At 44.4% G+C, this 22,147-nt stretch overlaps 1 protein-coding gene across 1 annotated transcript in view; it reads right to left on the reverse strand.

Annotated features, from left to right (window-relative positions):
* The window catches only part of LOC126195420 (uncharacterized), a 47,534-nt gene extending 25,445 nt beyond the window's left edge, over positions 1–22,089 (reverse strand). Inside the window, exon 1 of the mRNA XM_049934027.1 lies at positions 21,768–22,089. Within this exon, the coding sequence (XP_049789984.1) occupies positions 21,768–21,950 (183 nt within the window). The 5' untranslated portion in view covers positions 21,951–22,089. The remainder of the gene's footprint in view (positions 1–21,767) is intronic.
* Positions 22,090–22,147: the final 58 nt, after the last annotated feature.

A 22,147-nucleotide genomic window follows, 5' to 3' on the forward strand; every position in this document is an offset into this window, starting at 1 on the left:
ATCGGTAGACGCCAAGGAAAGAGAATGCTTCTCCAGATGGATGCAGTAAGCTGTTCCCAACGACGGTTATAGGGGAACCACAGGAGAGGAGGATGGTGGGAGATCTGGTTTGGAAAAGTTGGGGGTGGGTGTGCAGGAGGGGGGGGGGAGGCGGGGTGGTAATGATGTTAGCATAATTGATTGTTATTAGCCACAGGATGTAGGCATTCCTATTTCTTCTGTGCCTCAAAATATGACAGATAGTCAACAGATTTGTATTCCTGGATCTTCTGTTCTTTCTTGAAAACTGGGCAAACTGGCGAATGTAGAGGGTGATGTACTGCACAGATGACACACAGAGGTGGATGTTCACAAGGACTACCTTCATGGAGTAAGTGTCCACAGTTGCTGCATTTTATGTTCACCGTGCAGTGGGTTCACATATGCCCAAAGCGTAAATGTCTGAAGCATCCAATAGGTGGTAGGACATACAGCTTCTCATCACACCTATACACAATGACCTTAACTTTGAAAGGAGGACATTCCCTTCAAAGGCTAAGATAAACGCACCTGTATCCGTACGATTTTCAGTGGACCATTTTTGTATACATCTGATGAAATGTATGCCTCGCCACTAGAGATTAGTCTAGAGTTCCTCACATTTATGGAGTGCAATATCTCTATGGACAATGATTCCTTGGATCATGTTCAAAGTTTTTTGTGGGAAACTGGTCACAGGTATGTCACTTAGATGATTGCATGCATGAAGAGCTGTAGATTGGACAGCAAAGGAAGTTTTAATCAATAATGAACCATGTCATGTTTTCCCCAGAGATTCAACTTCCCCAAACTTTTCTTCAGTGTTTTCAACAAAGAAATAGTGATTTCACTGCAGTAAAAGTATCCCTACCAGTTCTAGTACAGTCCAAGTACTGAGCGAAGTATTTCGGTCCCAGACATCTGACTTGATCCCCTTTCCCAGGGCGTAGCCAGGGAAGGAAACATCATAAAGTCTTTATCTCTCGGCATTATAATAATCTTCCCATCTGAAATAACTGTTGCAGCCTTGCAGCTCCCAGTGGAAGATAGTTTAATTCACTTCACGAGTGAATCTTCCTCCATAGTACCATCCAGTCTGAATGTCGGCTGACCCAGTCAGTTGGTTACGCGGCCAGTAAACTGTTGCCCTGAGCCCCTGTGCACCAGCCATGACAGCACATACTCCTTGGCTTGCATGGGGATTCTCCAGCTCAGGCACAAACAGAACAATATCTGCATCATCAGGGGGGCTACCACCATGCAGGTACTTGACAACACACTGAACAATGGAATGGTTAACATGCTGGGTTTTGGGTGTAGTACCTTTGCAAGAAAGGTAGGGTGCAAAGAAAGAAGGCACAAGAGGTGGAATATATGTCATGGTGGGCAACCTTCCTTGCACTATCCAAACTTCTGTAAAATTTAGGAAAGGAGTAGCAAGTAAAACACAACACGGGTACCATATAGCTCAGAATGAAAAGTTGTAGAATGCCAGAAGGGAAGAAAACAAGTGTCCAAACTCACAAACCAGATCCAAGCACAATCATTACCAAGAAGACTGTCCAATGGGAAAACAGAGAAGAAGAAAGAATAGCAGAAGGATAGACTTGCAGCACAGAAAGGATATTAGTGCTGCAAAAGTTGGGGCTTCATGGTACCCAAACACTTAACTCAAGAAAGAGAGTAGCGACAAGTAGGATCATCAATTTAGCGAAGTTTGGTTGCTCCTGTGAAACGTGGTCTGCTGACAACATGCTCACTATGCACCTACTCTTGGTAGTGAGCAGGAAGTGAGGGAGAGAAATCACATGTTAACTGCTAGCTACTACCTGGAATGTCAGTACCACGCTGGGTACTCCCTGACACTGGCTTCCAACTAACAATGCTGTGAATTCTCTGCTACAACTTTTTCTTGTATCGGGTGATCAAAAAGTCAGTATAAATTTGAAAACTTAATAAACCATAGAATAATGTAGATAGAGAGGTAAAAATTGACACACATGCTTGGAATGACATGGGGTTTTATTAGAACCACCCCATATTGTTAGACACGTGAAAGATCTCTTGCGCGCGTCGTTTGGTGATGATCGTGTGCTCAGCCGCCACGTTAGTCATGCTTGGCCTCCCGGGTCCCCAGACCTCAGTCCATGCGATTATTAGCTTTAGGGTTACCTGAAGTCACAAGTGTATCGTGCTCGACCAACATCTCTAGGGATGCTGAAAGTCAACATCCAATGCCAATGCCTCACCATAACTTGCCATGCTTTACAGTGCTGTTCACAACATTATTCCTCGACTACAGCTATTGTTGAGGAATGATGGTGGACATATTGAGCGTTTACTGTAAAGAACATCATCTTTGCTTTGTCTTACTTTGTTACGCTAATTATTGCTATTCTGATTAGATGACGCGCCATCTGTCAGACATTTTTTGAACTTTAGTATTTTTTTGGTTCTAATAAAACCCCATGTCATTCCAAGCATGTGTGTCAATTTGTACCTCTCTATCTACATTATTCTGTGATTTATTCAGTTTTTAAATTTATACTGACTTTTTGATCACCCAGTACTTTGTTCTGACACAAATTATCATCACCCGAGGACTTCCATGACTTGCTAACAACTTCACAGACCAACCTGGATGTGCACACATGTATTCTAAACAAGGAATAAATTTCCTTTTACTCAATGAAAAGCTACGTTTTATACCTCAACTGTCCTTGAAAGGATGTCCAAACTTTGCCTATACTTAACCGATAGTCTTGATAATTAATATGATATGACATCTGCTTGCACCATGAGCATGAGAATGCCAAGGGGGTTGTTTCACTGATTCTAGGAGAAGAATTAAACGATAACAGAGAAAGTATTAAGCAAGACTAAATTACTGAGAATGAACACAAGATCATCAGTGTCATGTTCATTAACCTACAGCTGCTCCTGATTACTGCAAAGCACAAACTGTTGCTGAATAAGAGGAGTAGTCAAAACATGCTAATTTCCACCTTGGCAGGAGGGGGGGAGGGGTAGGGGGAGATAGATAGATAGATAGATAGATAGATAGATAGGGGGGAGGGAGAGAGAGGGGGGGGGGTTGGCGGGCAGGCGGTTTCTGTTTTTTTTTCCCCCCTCTCTATACATGTCTGCAGCCCTCATACACATTGAAATCTCCACACTACAGTAGCTAGAAAACTGCTTAAGTTGCCAAAACCAAATGGCACAGCCCATATATAAAGTGGAACATTGAGTGGCAATTTCACTTCCTGCATTTGAAGGGAACAACACTGTGGCTATCCACGTGTCAATGAAACTGTACGGCAACACAGCACCATTGTATGACAGCATGGTTCGGTGGGGCAAACATTCTGAACGTGTCAAAACATATTCAAGTGACGGCAACATAGTGGAAGACCACATCTAACTGAAGGATTCACAATAGAAATAGATGCCTTTGTGCTCAAAGACAAGTATATGACAACCAACGCAATAGTGTGAAATGTGGAAATCAGAAACGGACCAGTTTTTCAACATCTTGCGTGACATTTTGAATGTGATAAAAGGTCACAACATACAGTTTTCTGTGACTGCTCACTCCCATCCACAAAGCTTGCCAAACTGATGCAATAATGAAAATGTTGCAGCTGTTAGAAGGCCAGTCCAACTGATTTTATTAGATATGATCCCAAAACAAAGGAAGGAAATTAGAAATGGAAATATGTGGATTCACCACTGCTAAAATAGGCAAAGAAGCAAACATCATCGGCCAAGGTGACACAGAGTGTTTATTGGTATTACCACAGTATGATGCTAACAGATTATGCTTGAATGGGGCAAAATGGCACAGGAGCATATTACCAATTTCTCTCGTCAAGACAAAGCACTGCTGGAAGCTTTCCAAGGATGTATTTTTGTTACATGACTTTTCGCCAGCTCACTTGGTACAAAATAAAATCACAAATGATGTTTCTCTGGGCTATCTAATTTTGCCTCACCCGCAACCCCATATTCTCTTGATATGGTCCCAGGGTGTCTTCTTTCTCTTTCCTCCAATAAAGATGACGACAAGGTGACTTTCAAGATGGAATGTTTCCTGAAGAGCCAAAATGCAGACTTCTACAAACAAAGTCTCCACCAAATCATCCACTGATGGGAGAAAAGAGTCACAGTGAAGCGCGCATATGTAGGGAAGAATTAACATCAACAAGTTTTATGGTCGCAGCTTGATTTTTACCAAGGTGATAGTTGAAACATTATGACTATCCCTTGTCAGCTACACGAGATGACAAGGGATTATCAATTAATATTGCCAGTGGGTGGCTTCTTACATAAGAACATCACCCTGAGAGGAGGAGGAGGGGGGGGGGAGTCTTTGAAGAAAGGTTTACCTCAGGACACTATCTCAGGATCAACACTGTTAAAAAAGTATACTGAACAAAAAATCAACATCAAATACCATAAAATGAAGTGACAATAGTCATGGGATAGCAATATGCATATGTACAGATGGTGCTAATCACATACATAAGGTATGAAGGGGCTTTCACTAGTGCTTAGGTGATTCACGTGAAAAGTTTTCTGACGTGATAATGGCTGCATGACGGGAATTAATGGATTCTGCTGAATGCTAGCTGGAACTACACGCATGAGACATTCAGTTTCAGAAGTCATTAGGGAATTCAATAATCTAAAATCCACAGTGTTAAGAGTGTGATGAGAATACCAAACTTCCAGTGTTTCCCTCACCATGGACAATGAAGTGGCTGGTGGCCTTCACTTAGCAAGTGAGAGCAGTGGTATTTGTACAGAGCTGTCAGTACTTACAGTCAGGCAACACTGTTTGAGATAATTGCAGAAATCAATGTGGGATGTACAACAAATGTATCCATTATGACAGTGTGAAGAAATTTGGCGTTAATGGCCTACTGCAGCAGACAACCGATGCAAGTGCCTTTGCTAACAAGACAACACAGGCTGCAGTGCCTCGCACGGGCACACAACCATATCAGTTGGTCCCCAGACGACTGGAAAACAATGGCCTGGTCAAACGAGTCCCAATTTCATTTCGTAAGAGACGGTAGGGTTCGGGCAAGGTGCCCTTGAAGCCATAAGCTCAAGCTATCAACAAGGGAATGTCCATAATAGTATGGACTGTGTTTACATGGAATGGACCAAACAGTCCAACTGAACTGATCGTTGACTGTAAATGGTTATGTTCTGCTAACTGGAGACCATTTGCAGCCATTTATGGACTTCATGTTCCCAAGCAGTGGTGGTATTTTTATGGATGACAATGCTCTATGTCACAGTGCTTAAATTATTCTTGAATGGTTTGAAACAAATTCTGGACAATTTGAGCGAATGATTTGGCCAACCATATTGTCCAACATGAATCCCATCAAACATTCATGGGACATAACTGAGAGGTCAGTCTGTGCACAAAATTTCACAAAAGCCTGCGCCAGCAACACTTTCCCACTTATGGATGGCTACAGAGGTGGCATAACTCAATATTTGTACAGGAGACTTCCAACAACTTGTTAGGTCATGTCACATCGAGTTGCTGCACTACCCTGGGCAGGACAGTAGGTATACCACAACTTTTGTCACCTCAGTGTATCTTATTTTATTTATGCTGATGATGTTGCAACCAGTCTCCCAGCTTCCTGTTACTGCAATCAGACTTTGTTATCTGTTAGTTAAGTGAGGTTTCCACTGCTCTATCCATTGTATGTTTTCATTTTGACTACTATTTAAGACTCCTAACAAGAATTCTTTAGAAATCCTAGACTAATTTGGTTCTTTACGTCCATTTATTTATTTATTTATTTATTTATTTATTTATTTATTTATTCAGTTATTAATACATGTAAACCTCTGTTTATTTCCCTAGTTTGGCGCATTTGTCTCCCTGACTTATACACTAAACACAAGATTTGTCACGTAAGACACCCCCAAATGAGAGGCACAATAATTAACTTAGAGAGATCTTTCTAAATTAATTATACACTAAGAACCAAAACTACTTGTAGTGTCTACTGGATTTTACACTACTTTTAACACTGAGAGAGACTCCTTAACTGATGGGCAGCTCCAGCACCAAATTGCAACAGAAAGGAATAGCCTAAATGAATGAACATTACTACAGTTACAGACACAGTTAATGTCCCCTCACCTTTCACTGGCTCGAGGATGCAGCTATCAATGCAGCGAAGTCAGGTCGTGTCCTGCCTGCTTCTATCTTGTGCCCCAAGCAATGGGTAGTATGAATAAAACTGAGAATATACTTTATACTCAAAATATCTGAGAACATTTTCAAGTTCACATGAATAAAGTGACTCTGAGAATATGCTTAAGCCGAGAACATTCTCAGCATGAGTGAAAGTGAGGGGGAAGTTGCTTAAAAGGAAGAACATTCTCCAATTTCATACAAATAAAACTAGAAGAGCTTCTCAAAAGTGGAGAAGATTCTACATTTTTTGAAGTGAGCTCTGTACGTTCTGTTGAAGCTTTACTGACTTTTTTGTAGTAACGGCAGAATTTATGTTGATTTGATGGCAAAAAAAGATATACATAGCCTGAAGATATACTGAAGAGAGAAACTGTAGAAGTTTATACAAGTTTAACAATAAAAACATTATTTGTCTGAGAAGCTTCTTTATGGAAAATTGTGAAAGAAGTGAAAATTAAAACATTTCTGCTGTTATTTAGCAGACCCAAGTTTCCAGATTGATGTATGAGAAGACTTAGGTATACACCAAACAATTGTCTGTCTGACATTTCCAGATGTTCATCATTATGTCTTCTCACAGCATGAATCTTATAATTTTTTATGTTAGGAATAAGTAGGTGGATCAGAAAAATTAGCAACTGATTCTTTACAAACATAGTAGTGATCTGTTTCTTGCAAAGAACAGCACAGGCAACCACTTATGTAGTTAACACAGAAGCAGACCATTATGCACTGTATTTAACCAAAATTATCTCGTGTTAGAAAACTGATGAAGTTCCAGTTTGTAGAAGAAGAAAATGTCATATAATCTTAAGATCTGTACATCTAACATCAATAACAACAAAGTTTCCTGCATGTCGAAAGTTCGATATCATTGCAAGAAAAAGCATTTTCGTAAACTGTCAGTAATCGTCTTAATAATTTGTTGCTGCACATAAAAGGAAGAGTATCATTGCTAGAAAAAGCATTTTCGTAAACTGTCAGTAATCGTCTTAATAATTTGTTGCTGCACATAAAAGTAACATCAAAACTTAGTGCAACTCTTCCATAACACACTGATGGGAGTTCCATATTTGCACACTGAATAGTCTGGCTGTTTCAGTGAGTGCATCGTGTGCTAGACATGGCAGACGATACACGGGTCTCAAGGAGGAGGGGAGGTAGTGAGAAGCAACTTCCTCATCAGAGAATATGCTTCAATTTTTTTTTTATTCATATGAAATTGAGAACTTTTTCAGAGAATGTTGTTTTGCTCTGAGAATCTACTCGGGGGATGTTCTCTTTTTAATTCGTACAACCCAATGTATTCAAGTTCAGAGCTAGGAACATTTAAGGTTTTGCTGAAATAAGTCAGTGGTTCAAGAAACCAAGTAAGAACACTATATTCCCCATTAATTGGCAAAACAGTTCAGAACCAACGGGTTATACTGCTACTGGCTGCTGTTCCAGCAATGCTCTCTGAAGTTACTGCCCTTCCCAACTTGACAGGAAGTTCTGTTTCAGTAAACTGCTGATAGCTTTATGGATAGGGCTCTTCCCCACAAAGCTTGTATGCCAAAGCTGGTTTGTCTTGTGTTTCTGGCTGGAGCTCCTAACTTGACAGCTGACATTTTGCTAACAATGGTGTCTGATGATGGAATGCTGGACCATATTCCCGGAGGCGAAGATAAATAGTGGCAGCGCTGTCACCCCAGGTTGTTCACCTCAACCTGCTGCTATCGCTGTCAACAAGCCATATGAGCGTCTCCAGCAGTTCTGTCATTAGTGCTGTCTTCCAAGCCTCCCCCACAAAGAGTTGCTCTCATCGGCTAATTTTTCGAACTTTCATTTTCTTTAATATATTTAACCTTCACTTGATTCAGAAAATAATTTACATTTCATATTTACTATTTTATTTCAGTATCTAACACTTCCCCTTTTTGTCAGTGTTAAATTTAACATCTTTAGTACTCCTTCACTACTTTAGAAACATCCTATTTCAAACTGCCTCGTTACTCCTCCACCAATGAGAGACTTCTTGCCCTTTTCTGGGCCCACTCATCCCTCCCTTCCTCGGTTCACAATGCCACAGCAACTAAGGCACCCATTTTTGGACCCTTGACACCTTATTGTGCAACCTTACTAAACTTTTGTGCAAAAATTTTTCTGGCCACAAAACATAACCTTTACAAATAAGAGTGTTTTTGGGATGAGGAGAGACTAATGTGGATCTTCAAAATACTTAATGTCTGCTAAGAGTCACACCAACTTGAGCTCAATTTGGAACAAATGTAAGTCAGTGCATTTGTTCAATCTTGAGCATAACGGAGGAATTAAATGTGATACGGGAAGTGGAATGATAGCTACAATGCTTGATCTATTTTTGGACATGACCTAGGCTGGCAAGGATCAAATTTCACTGTGAAGCAACTAGAGCAAATATGACTTCTCACAATAACATTACTTCCTGATAGAATGTGAAGGCACATCTCTATTTGCTAACAATTTTTTTCTTGGCCCTGTGTATTCCTTCTCCCAAGTAAACTGCCCTTGGGTGGAGTGCTCACTGATGTGCAAAGAAGATGTGCACCTTTCAGAATGAATTGACAGAAACAGAATGGAATTCATCAGACTAATTCCTGGGCATAAATTAAAATCACCCAAAGGGGGAAAAAAATGTGGCCTAGCGTTAACACACATTCATGGAAAATTTGCTGACTATATGGAAACCACCTATGACGGAAAGTAGCCCCTAATACCAAAGCATGAAACACTGCTAATCTATAGCAAAAAGGTTATCACCTAGTGACAGCTTGCTCAACAGGATCAAAATTTTGGAAAGATTGCAAGAAGTCATATTGAACTGGAGAAGCAGTTTGGAGAACACAGAATTACACTACTGAAAAACTAGTGGTGAGTGGACACCTACAATTATCACTGAACAGGAAGGGTTGCAGTACTAGTTTCACAATTGAGACTTCCTGCCAGATGATTTACATTTGCTGTAACAATGGTGTACCTCATACCTGGACCACCTAATCCAGTATCATCTGCTGCAAAACAAATGCAAGACTGAAGAAATTATAAAGATTAGAGAGAGGATCACTGTGAGTGTCGCTTCTTTATGGAGATAATTTCTGTTGCTTCCTTCATCCCCATGTTGGTAATTATTGCTGACTCTTCATCTTCAGGGATTTTCAGGCCCAAGAACAAAAGAGTCATCTTATCTCCATTTCTCAGTCATCATTTGGATTACAATCAATAAAATTCTTCTGGGTTTGCTTTGCGACAGGCACGCGGTAGGCCACAGCAATGGAGGGTACACAGAGTGCTGACATGCCCTAGTCAATACTAGGAAGTTAGTAAACTACGCTACGCTGCAGTCACCCTTCAGTTTCGCATTTGCCAATTTCCACGAATGGCAAGAAATAAAGGAAAGTCCAATGGAAAACGCCTATTTCTGCCAATGTCAACACTCAATGCAAAGACCAATAAAAGAACACCTGATACCTTGTCCTCACCCTCAAATCCAATGACAGCATTCCTCCATAGTATATAAGCAACCAAACAAGCACTCACTCAACAGTTAGCATGAGGTCATCGGTCCCTTGTTCCTAATAAAACAATGCCACAAGTGTGAGAATAAAATAAACGAGACATATAACACAAAACAGAAAGAAAGGAAAGACCACAAGAACGAAGGAAAGGCAATGAACACTAAAAGAAACAAAAGAGGACAAGGAAACAACAGAGAGACGCTAGAAACAGAAGAGAGTAAAACATGAAAGCAGATTACAGTGGCTGGCCAACCACGAGAATAAATATGGAAAGCCAGCCACTCTGCAACACATTACAACCTCCACCCTAAAAGCGCTAGGGTGGAGGACACAGAGCCACAAAGGACAGGCGCTAAAACTCAGAGCAAATGATAGAACCCACCCTCATGGATGAAACATAAAACCAAATCAGCCGATGAGGCATTATCTGACAAAAATCAATGATAACGAGTCCGGCAACCAAAGATGAACTCGCAGGGCAGCCAAAGAAGGGCATAGCAGAAGAATATGGGCCACTGTCAACCAGGCACCACACCGACACTGAGGTGGGTCTTCACAGTGCAGGAGGTAGCTGTTGGTCATCCATGCATGGTCAATGCGGAGCTGGCAGAGAGCCAAAAAGTCCCAGCAAGACGCCCTCATTGAGGACTTCCACACATTCGTGGTCCCCTTAATGGTTCGCAGTTTGTTGTGCGTACTGATATTTTGTCAGTCCGTCTCCCAAAGCTGAAAACCTTGCAGTGTAATAACGAACACAGGTCAGTTGCAGGGATGCTGATCTCCAGAAGTGGTTTCCGTGTAGCCTGTTTGACCAGCCTGTCAGCAAGTTCATTTCCTGTGATTCCTAAGTGACCAGGGATCCAGATGAATACCACTGAACGACTGGACCGTTCCAGGGCATAGATGGACTCCTGGACAGACGCTACCGAAGGATGACGAGGGTAGCACTGGTCGATAGTTTTCAGGCTGCTCAAGGAGTCAGTACATAAAAGAAAAGACTCCCCAGGGCATGAACGGAGATACTGAAGTGCACGAGAAATGACTACCAGCTCTGCAGTGAATACACTGCAGCCCTGAGGTAAGGAATGCTGTTCAATATGGCCACCGTGCACATTGGCAAAGCAAACGCGACCATCAGCCATTGAGCCGTAGGTGTAAACCACTTCAGAGCACCGGAACATGTCAAGAATCGAGAGGAAGTGACAGCGGAGAGCCGCAGGGTTAATGGAGTCCTTAGGGCCACGTGAAAGGTCCAGACGAAGCTGCAGCCGAGGCGTACACCATGGAGTAGTATGTGAACGGATTGCAAGTACAGGTGGTACAGGGAAGGACTCCAGTTCGGAGAGAAGGGACCACACGCGACCCGTAATCGTTAGCCCAGACCTGGGCTGCTGAAGAGGGAGATGGACTGCCGTGGACGGGAAAAGGAGACGGTAATTCAGATGCTCAGGTTAACTACGAAAGTGTGCTGCATAACTGGCGAGCAGTTGCGCACATCTTATCTGCACTGGAGGGACACCAGCCTCCACCAGTACGCTGGTCACTGGACTTGTCCTAAAAGCTCCTGTCGCTAGTCTAACCCCACAGTAGTGCACAGGGTCGAGTAAATGCAGCTCTGAAAGTGCTGCCGAACCATAAACCACACTCCCATAGTCAATTTGGGATTGGAGAAGGGCTCTGTAGAGCTGCAGCAGCGTAGAGCGATCTGCACCCTAACTGATGTTGCCCAGGCAATGGAGGGCACTGAGGTGCTGCCAGCACTTCTGCTTAAGCTGACGAAGATGAGGGAGCCAAGTCGATAGAGCATCGAAAACCAGTCCTAGGAATCGATATGTCTCCACTACAATGAGTGGATCATCATTAAGGTAAAGTGCTGGTTCCGGATGAACGGTACGATGCCGACAGAAGTGCATGACTCAACCTTGCGGCTGAAAACTGGAAGCTGTGGGCTAGAGCCCATGACTGCGCCTTATGGGTGGCTTCCTGTACGCGCCGCTCAGCAACACCAGTACTGGAGCAGTAGTATGAAATGCAGAAGTCATCTGCATACAGAGAAGGTGAGACAGAAGGCCGAACAGCTGCTGCTAGACCGTTAATGGCCACTAAAAATAGATAGAGACTTAATACAGAGCTCTGCAGGACTCCATTCTCCTGGATATGGATGGAACTATGGGAGGCATCAACTTGGACACGGAAAGTACGGAGTGACAGGACGTTTTGGATGAAAATCGGGAGTGGGCCCTGGAGACCCCACTCATACAATGTGGCAAGGCTATGATGTCATCAGGTCATGTCGTGTGTTTTACGTAAGTTGAAAAAGACGGCAACCAGGTGTTGCCATCTGGAAATTGCTGTTCGGATGGCAGACTCAATGGACACAAGATTATCAGTGGTAGCGTGACCCTGGCGGAAGCTGCTGTGACTTGGAGCCAGCAGGCTATGTGACTCCAGGACCCAACCCAACAGCCGAACAGCCGACATACCATATGTTCCAGCAGCTTACAAAGAATGTTGGTGAGGCTGATAGCTATCCACATCAAATGGGTTTTTATTGGTTTTGAGCACAGGAACAATGGTGCTCTCCCGCCACTGCAATGGAAAGACACCATCACACCAGATCCGGTTGAAGGTGACGAGGAGGTGTTGCTTGTAGTCAGATGAGAGATGCTTAATCATCTGGCTGTGGACCCGATCAGGCCCAGGAGCTGTGTCGGGGCAATGTGCAAGGGCACTGAGGAGCTACCGCTCTGTAAACGGGGTGTTATAGGATTCACTGCAGCGTGTAGTGAATGAGAGCCACCATTTGAGTGTACGAAAGGCTGGGGGGTAATTCTTCAATGCAGAGGCTTGAGCAAAGTGCTCAGCAATCGCGTTTGCATTGGTAGAGAACACGCCATTTATGGTAACAGTGGGGACACCTGTTGGGGCCTGGTACCCAAAAAGACGTTTGATCTTTGCCCAGACTTGGGAAGCTGACGTATGGCACCCAATGGTCGACACGTACCTCTCCCAACACTCCTGTTTCCATCATTTTATAAGCTGGCATACACAGGCACAGAGCTGCTTAAAGGCTATCAGATGCACTAGGGAAGGGTGTTGCTATGTTGCTGTAGAGCTCGCCGATGCTCTGTAATTGCCTCAGCGACCACCAAGGGACTGCCTTATGCCTCAGGCATCCTAAAGAGCAAATGATCACGTTTTCTACCGCAGAAACAATTGTTGTAATCACCTACTTAACTGTCACATTGATGTTACCGTGTGGGGCAGATTCAACAGTGACAGAAGGGGTGAAAGTTTCCCAGTCCGCCTTGTTCAAAGCCCATTTGGGCAGGTGTCTGTGGGCCTGATGCTTGGCAGTGACAGGAAGATGGAGAAGTGGTCACCTCCACACAGGTCATCATGTGCTCTGCGGTGGATAGATGGGAGAAGTTCTGGGCTGCAAATTGATAAATCAATGGCCGAGTAACTACCATGAGCTACACTGAAATGTCTGGTGGCCCTAGTGTTTAAAAGGGAGAGGTCGAACTGAGACAGTTAAGTTTCAACATCTCTGCCTTGGCCAGTAAGCATGGAACCACCCCACAAGGGGTTATGGGCATTAAAATCTCCCAAAAGTAGGAAAGGTTTAGGGCGTTGATAAATCAGTGCAGCTAATACATTCAAGGGTACTGCACCATCTGGAGGAAGATATACACTCCTGGAAATGGAAAAAAGAACACATTGACACCGGTGTGTCAGACCCACCATACTTGCTCCGGACACTGCGAGAGGGCTGTACAAGCAATGATCACACGCACGGCACAGCGGACACACCAGGAACCGCGGTGTTGGCCGTCGAATGGCGCTAGCTGCGCAGCATTTGTGCACCGCCACCGTCAGTGTCAGCCAGTTTGCCGTGGCATACGGAGCTCCATCGCAGTCTTTAACACTGGTAGCATGCCGCGACAGCGTGGACGTGAACCGTATGTGCAGTTGACGGACTTTGAGCGAGGGCGTATAGTGGGCATGCGGGAGGCCGGGTGGACGTACCGCCGAATTGCTCAACACGTGGGGCGTGAGGTCTCCACAGTATATCGATGTTGTCGCCAGTGGTCGGCGGAAGGTGCACGTGCCCGTCGACCTGGGACCGGACCGCAGCGACGCACGGATGCACGCCAAGACCGTAGGATCCTACGCAGTGCTGTAGGGGACCGCACCGCCACTTCCCAGCAAATTAGGGACACTGTTGCTCCTGGGGTATCGGCGAGGACCATTCGCAACCGTCTCCATGAAGCTGGGCTACGGTCCCGCACACCGTTAGGCCGTCTTCCGCTCACGCCCCAACATCGTGCAGCCCGCCTCCAGTGGTGTCGCGACAGGCGTGAATGGAGGGACGAAGGGAGACGTGTCGTCTTCAGCGATGAGAGTCGCTTCTGCCTTGGTGCCAATGATGGTCGTATGCGTGTTTGGCGCCGTGCAGGTGAGCGCCACAATCAGGACTGCATACGACCGAGGCACACAGGGCCAACACCCGGCATCATGGTGTGGGGAGCGATCTCCTACACTGGCCGTACACCACTGGTGATCGTCGAGGGGACACTGAATAGTGCACGGTACATCCAAACCGTCATCGAACCCATCGTTCTACCATTCCTAGACCGGCAAGGGAACTTGCTGTTCCAACAGGACAATGCACGTCCGCATGTATCCCGTGCCACCCAACGTGCTCTAGAAGGTGTAAGTCAACTACCCTGGCCAGCAAGATCTCCGGATCTGTCCCCCATTGAGCATGTTTGGGACTGGATGAAGCGTCGTCTCACGCGGTCTGCACGTCCATCACGAACGCTGGTCCAACTGAGGCGCCAGGTGGAAATGGCATGGCAAGCCGTTCCACAGGACTACATCCAGCATCTCTACGATCGTCTCCATGGGAGAATAGCAGCCTGCATTGCTGCGAAAGGTGGATATACACTGTACTAGTGCCGACATTGTGCATCCTCTGTTGCCTGTGTCTATGTGCCTGTGGTTCTGTCAGTGTGATCATGTGATGTATCTGACCCCAGGAATGTGTCAATAAAGTTTCCCCTTCCTGGGACAATGAATTCACGGTGTTCTTATTTCAATTTCCAGGAGTGTACATTGTAGACAGTTATTTCCTGCATCGATCTTATTCTAGCAGCCACAGCTTCAAGAAGGGTTTGAAGGAGCACATGTTCACTACAGACTGAGTTTAGAACATAAACACAAACTCCACCTGACACTCGATTATAGTTGCTTTGGTTCCTGTAATATCCGCCGCGAAGGGCAGGGGTCCGCATTGCCGGGAACCAGGTTTCCTGGAGGGCAATGCAGATAGCAGGTGTAAAGCTTAACAGTTGCCGTAGCTCAGCCAGGCGGTGGAAAAAACCGCCGCAATTCCACTGGAGGATGACGTCATCATGAGACTGGGAAGGCATGGAACATTCAATGAGGCAGTCTACGCCTCAGGGTCACCTGCTGCCACCGACTTTTTCCTGAGCAGTCTATATCCATTTTGTCTGAGGGTCTGGCGAGATTTAGGTCCTCAGCAGACGCCAAAACCTCCACCCCATCCTCAGACGCAGAGCTTGTAGGTAGCAGTGGTGTGGGTGCCACCGCAATTTCCTTGGTCCTAGGGGTTTTCTTTTTGGATTTCTCTTGCTGCTATTTGGGTATCCCTGGCTGGGAGGATTTCACTGGCTCGGTTTCCAGGACTGAGGATGAGCATGAAGCCCTATGACCAGCTGCTTTTGGGTTCTTCAGCCAGTGGAGGGTGTCATTTTTTTCGCTAGCAGAAACCTGGGAAGGGAGTGACCTAAGGGACCCCTTCCTAGCGAGAGAAGCCGAAGAAGACTTCCGCTTCTCCAGCTTAGAAGTGGGGACAGACATCCCCAATGGTTGTGGGGGTATTGCTCCCGAAGTAGGTGGTGCAGGAGTAACTGGGAGTGAAATGCACCCCACGATCAAGCTCTGCAGTCTTCCAGCTCTGAGAGGTGACTTGGGTTGGCGGAGCAGATGGTGCCAGAACTGTTGTAGCGACTGCGTAAGATGATGTCATATACAACGGGTACAAGTGTTCAAATTTTCTCTTAGCCTCAGTGTAGGTCAGTTGGTCTAGGGTCTTGTACTCCACGATTTTCCTTTCTTTTTGGAGAATCTTGCAGTCTGGCAAGCAAGGCAAATGGTGCTCTCCGCAGTTGACACAGATGTGAGGCAGGGCACATGGAGTATTGGGATGTGATGGGCGTCCGCAATCTCGGCATGTGATGCTGGAAGTACAGCAGGAAGACATATGGCCAAACTTCCAGCACTTGAAGCACCGCATCAGGGGAGGGATATACAGCTTTACATCACAGAGGTAGACCATCACCTTGACCTTCTTGGGCAATGTATCACCCTCAAAGGCCAAGATGAAGGCACCGGTGGCACCTGGTTATCCCTCGGACCCTGGTGAACGTGCCGGACAAAATGTACACCTTGCCGCTCTAAATTGGTGCGCAACTCATCGTCAGACTGCAAAGGAAGGACCCTGTAAAACATGATACCCTGGACCATATTTAAGCTCTTATGGGGCATGATGGTTACAGAAACATCCTACAGCTTGTCACAAGCGAGTAACCCCTGTGACTGGGCAGAGGATGCTGTTTTGATCAAGACTGACCCAGATCTCATTTTGGACAAGCCCTCCACCTCCCCAAACTTGTCCTCTAAATGCTCAACAAAAAACTGAGGCTTCATCATGAAAGATTCCCCATCAGCTCTTGAACGTACAAGGTACTGGGGCGAATAAGATCCACTGTCATTCTTAGCCTGACGTTCCTCCCATGGTGTGGCCAGGGAGGGGAACAATTTGGGGTCGTACTTCTGTGCGTTGAATTGAGCTTGTGATCACTTACAGACTGTAATTTTTTCACCACCAGCGATAGATGATGGACTACGCTTCATCGCGTGTCATTTGCCCTGATGTCACCCCACGGGCAGCACCCAGCCGCAGCAAAGGCCACCTGGCGTGATGGTCATTGCCGGGAGTCTCGATGCCCCAGGGGGATGTGCATCTACCCATTGGCATATGTGGGGAATTAACGACACGAGCATCAGCAGAGTGTTCCCTATGTGGTCAGGGGGCTACAACCAACAGGGTACATGGCGGCCAAACCACAATGGACTGGCTACCATGCTGGATATCAGGTGCAAAGAAGTCCTTGGCCATCGTCGACGCAAAAAGCGATACTGCATAGTGCATGGTAGAATATGCACCTAGGAATGTGTCCTCGAGCAAGAGATGGAGAATAGGTGGGACTGCAATGTGACAACGAGAAAGTGGGCTAAAGATCTCAATGCACGATTTTCACAATGCACCATGTAAGGTGCCCTTCCCCAATTGGCTTGCTCTTTGGGAAAATTTTGAAGAATGGAGGTCAAACCCAACAGGGGACCATCACATAAAGGCTGAAATGTGTGAAATTCCTTTTAGTCGCCTCTTACGACAGGCAGGAATACCTCGGCCCTATTCTAACCCCCGGAACAGCAGGGGCAGTACACCCTGAGGAAGGTGTCTTGCAACAGTCACTGAAACGTCGGAATTTTATAGTTGACAATGCGGCCTCAAACGTAGAAGAATTTTATTGACTGCGACAATGGCTGCGGAAGCATACATTTACATTTGGATTATGATGATTATGCGTTTCAAAGGACTACTCATCTTTGATATCTGTCTTCATTCCACTGAAAATTCATGTGAAATTATGTGAAACAAGAAGAATAGAGAAATCAGCTCCATGGTCTTGGGCCTTATCACATGGTCTTGGGCCTTATCACGATGGTTTAAAATTTGGTGGCAGTAACTTAAGCCAGATGTGTTAAAGTGTGTTAAAGTGAGGTAAAACCTAGGTAGCTAGAAACTGTATCCGTCACGGGGAACAGATGCCATTGTGGAAGTGGCCACTGGGGAGGGGGAACGAGGGGTTGGGGGCTGAAGCCTTGCAACAGACATCTGCAGTGGGAAGTGCACCCTCCACACCCATTCCATTCCAGCATCACTCAAGGATACATCAGGAAGGGTCATTAGATTCAATAAAATAAATAATAGTACATAGTAATGTAAAAATGCATGAAAATGCAGGAAGAGAAAACAGCTGGAAGCCTCACACGACACACGTAACAAGAGGAATGAGAATTTCACTCTGCAGCAGAGTGTGCGCTGATATGAAATTTCCTGGCAGATTAAAACTGTATGCCGGGCCGAGACTCAAACTCGGGACCTTTCCCGAGTTGGTGGTGTGCGTAGATGTCACATTATTGTATTTGATGGTGCCTTCTGGTGATGAATGTGGATGTGCTGGTTTGTGTGGTGTAGGGTTCATTTGTGCTTTGATTGCTAATGTTACTTTGAGTTTAGGTAGTTGGAGCAGTAATGTGAGTGGTGGGAGTGTTTCCAGTGAGTAAGTGTTTTTATGGCATTTTTTGTTAGGTGTGATTAGTTGGTGTTTGTTGTGCTGAAAGAAGTCTTAAATTTTTATGACATTTTTGTTAGGTATGGATATGACATTCAGGTTCACAAGCGTATCATTAGGTGCTGCGAAGAGTGATAATATGATGTCTGTCAAACAGTTTCTGCAGATATTCGGTCTCATTGTTGCATATGTTAAATGTCATGTTTGTGGCAATAACATAAGGTTGACGAGAGTTCTGAGGGTTCGCACCAGGTACATGTCTTGGTGGCATTGTCGGCACGTCAGTATCTGGCACTCGATAAGGCGTGGTACGTGGTTCGAGAAATCTAGGTTGGCCATGAGGGAGATTGTCTTGCTTAGTTATTATTGTTGTTATTGGTCCTCTTATAAGTTTTGTGAACATTAGACTGGTGTGAGTGAGAGAACGTTTTTCTTTTTGTCAAGAGTTTTGTTCGGAGTATGTGAAGTATAGGGGGAGATGGGTGGGCTGGTGGTTGTTGTTGAAATTGATGAACCATAGTTTAAGAGGAAGCATGGGAGGGGTAGTTCTCGGTTTTGTGTGTTTCGGGGGAGGCGGGCGGGGTTACCCTGTTTGTCTGCTTAGAGTTTTGCAGTGTTGTGGTAGGAGGGAACTAGTGGGCGTGATTGAGGAGGGTAGTACTATAATTTATGACGTGTTTTCATCTCATAGGGGTTTGGGGAAGATGGTTATAATCATTTAGTAGTTACCACAGTATTGAGTTTAAGGATTATGATACTGAGGCTTGTAGTAACACCATAGAGGGATTTTGAGGGGCATTTAGATAAGTTTTAGGGAGGGGAAAGAGCTGCTCTTCCAACCTGCAATCTCATTTAGATGAGTATTGCTGGCATGCTGGTGGAAGAGCGCCCCTAAGATTTTTTGCATGTTTCGTATATTTTTGAGGGCTGTGGGGAGCATGTATAGGCTAAAGGTGGTGAATTGAGGGGGTTGGGTGTGGTTGTGGGGTTAATGGTATAGATTATGGGTTTGGAGAGGTGGGGTGTTTACAGATTATACTGGAGGGGACCAGTTTGGTTGCAGATTTTGTTTTTTTGTAAGGTGTGATTGATTTTGGTTTACATTTGTTGGTGGTGTTTCTTTTTATAGGGGTGAAATCCGGTGGATTGGGGTTGGTTCATGGCTGGCAGGTTGTGGATGTTTTAGGAGATTTTTTTTGTTTTTGATGTTTGCATGCATGCATGTGTGCATTTGGCGACCAACCTAGGTGGTATTGCCAGAGGCTTTTGTTGGTAAATAATTTTTGTTTTGGTTTCATTCTATATTAATTGTGATGTTTTGTCGCATATTTATGGTAGGTCAGCTGTGTTTTAATTGATGTAGTTAATATGGGTTATCTGGCTTTCTGAGTTGTCGAGGTGTTGGTTTTTTGGTGTCAGTAGCTACGGTGGAGCTATATAGGTGAAGGGAAATGTCCAATTCCTGTGGTTTTGTTGGTGTAGCGCAATGTTGTTAGTTTCAGTTTTTTTTTTTTTTTATATTATTTGTTTTGTGGTGATGCGGTACTTTTTATTGTTGTATATTTAGGTTGTTCCCGCCCCCAAACCCTCAATTTTCCGTGGTTGTCCTGTTAGTTTCATTTTATTTTTGGACTGAAACATTGTGTCATTTCTATTTTTATTCATGTTTGTTGGTGTGTGCGATTTCATTGTCACCATTTTCTATATACTGGACGTAACTGTTTCCGCCATATTGATGACATCATGGGCCAAAGCAGACTGGCTGAATCAGATGCTTCTGTAATGCTGAGAATGAACACTTGAAACTTATTTGTGCAATTAAATGGATGGGCAACAAATTTCCATGTTTAAGTTACCTGTGAGATTAAATAGTGGCAGTTTTATAAGGAGTAAGATGCACAGATTTTCTAAAATCATGTAGTTCAGTAATGAATTTTGAGTGTGTAGGTAATTTTTCCCTTTCCATAATATGCAACTTGTTTGCACAAGGTGTTGTTGGAATGAGTAATGTGTATCACTGACCTGGTACTATAATCCACTGACTGGCAGAGAAGGTTGAGGGGACTACTCTTGCTCACAATCAAGCTCATGATCTGTAGTGTGTCCCCATAACTGCATAACTATGTTCCCCCCCCCTCCCCCCCCACCTAGTGTGTAGTTGTGTGGAAGGCATGAGTAAAAGGTTGGTTGGTTGGTTGGGGAAGGAGACCAGACAGTGTGGTCATTGGTCTCATCGGATTAGGGAAGGCTGGGGAAGGAAGTCGGCCGTGCCCTTTCAGAGGAACCATCCCGGCATTTGCTTGGAGTGATTTAGGGAAATCACGGAAAACCTAAATCAGGATGGCCGGACGCGGGATTGAACTGTCGTCCTCCCGAATGCGAGTCCAGTGTCTAACCACTGTGCCACCTCGCTCGGTGCATGAGTAAAAGGTTCGAAAGGTATATGATAATGTACACTGCGACTCCATAGAATTGTGTCATTGAGAACTTTAGGATCCCTCTAATTGGGCCAGGTGCGCACTAAAGATCAAAGGCTGTTGACTGTGTTAGGGATACACACAAGAGTTTTTAATATTAGGCGACTTTCAATCCAATAGAGGCAATTATAGGTGTAAGAGACACAAAGTATTAGCAGAAGACTCAAAGCAATGCCCCACAGAGATGTGAGTATTTAAATCCTTGTGACCAACTAACAAAGCATTCACATCTAATTGCCAAACTTTGAAGTGCTCGGATGAAACTTTAATCTTCCAAAAATCTAATAGGATGGTTACAGATCTGTGGGAAGGCAAGACATGGATAATAACACAAGAAATCAGAAATGCCTTGGACACATGAGACTCTGAAATACTGTGGAAACAGGAGTGCTGGAGTGTGTATCTTCTGTCAGACCCCAAACCCCATAATCTCAAGTATGGACTAAACTCTGCTACATCTACAGCCACCAAGGCTCCACAACAGTTCATGACATCTCCTTCAATGGCAATGTCTGCACTGATCCCTCAGTCATTGCTGAATGTTTTGCAGCACACTTAATTGAAGAGTTCGCTTGCAATAACCACAGTCTTGTTGTCTGACCTGTAAATGCCTTGCAGAGTGAAATTACTTATCCTTTTGTGCACAAGGCTGACTCAGTTCATACAATGTTCCATTTAGTGAATGGAAGATCTGCAGTGCTTTAGGAAAGCGTTTACATCGAAAAATGAAATAAACCACGATATCGGGAATGAGAGTACAAAATAATTCCCAATTAGTGTAAGTGTTACTGTAAGTTCACTAAACATTGATAAAAATCATCTCTACAAGTCAGATCCCATGAAAGATTGTGCCATACACTGATAGCGAATAGTTTTGATTAATAAAACTAATTTTACCAAAAGACTAACTTAATCAAGATATGGTATACCACAAGATTTAACAGAAACCAAAGAGCACACCTTAAGTACCCATGTGGGCTACATATAGCTGCAATAGGCAAGTTTTCTTCACTTTTCGTGTGATTAGTCACGAAGAACAACTATTCAATAAACTTACGGTATCAGTCACTTCGTTCTCTGCTTCTTCAAGTGCCATATTAGTTAATGGTTCATAACCATCAGGATGAACGCTGTCATCTTCGCTGTCTGAGCTAGTTAAGCCAAAGGGCGCAATTTCTGAATTATTACATGACACTTCCTCCGCTTCTCTCGGCGGTTCTGGTGACCAGTCGTTGACCATATTTGAACAGTGAGAAAACGATTGAAAAAAGTTTAACACGACTATACCTTTAGCTTCTCGTGTCACTGTATCATGAGACGTACATAAACATTAAACGCCGAACAGTTGGTTCGACAATACTCTCTCTGCCGACACAGACAGTATTTATGTATGTGCATAACTGTATTTGTATAAGTATTTTGCCTTCGAGTCTAAGA

Source organism: Schistocerca nitens, chromosome 7, assembly GCF_023898315.1.
Source record: "Schistocerca nitens isolate TAMUIC-IGC-003100 chromosome 7, iqSchNite1.1, whole genome shotgun sequence".
Taxonomy (NCBI): Eukaryota; Metazoa; Arthropoda; class Insecta; order Orthoptera; family Acrididae; genus Schistocerca; species Schistocerca nitens.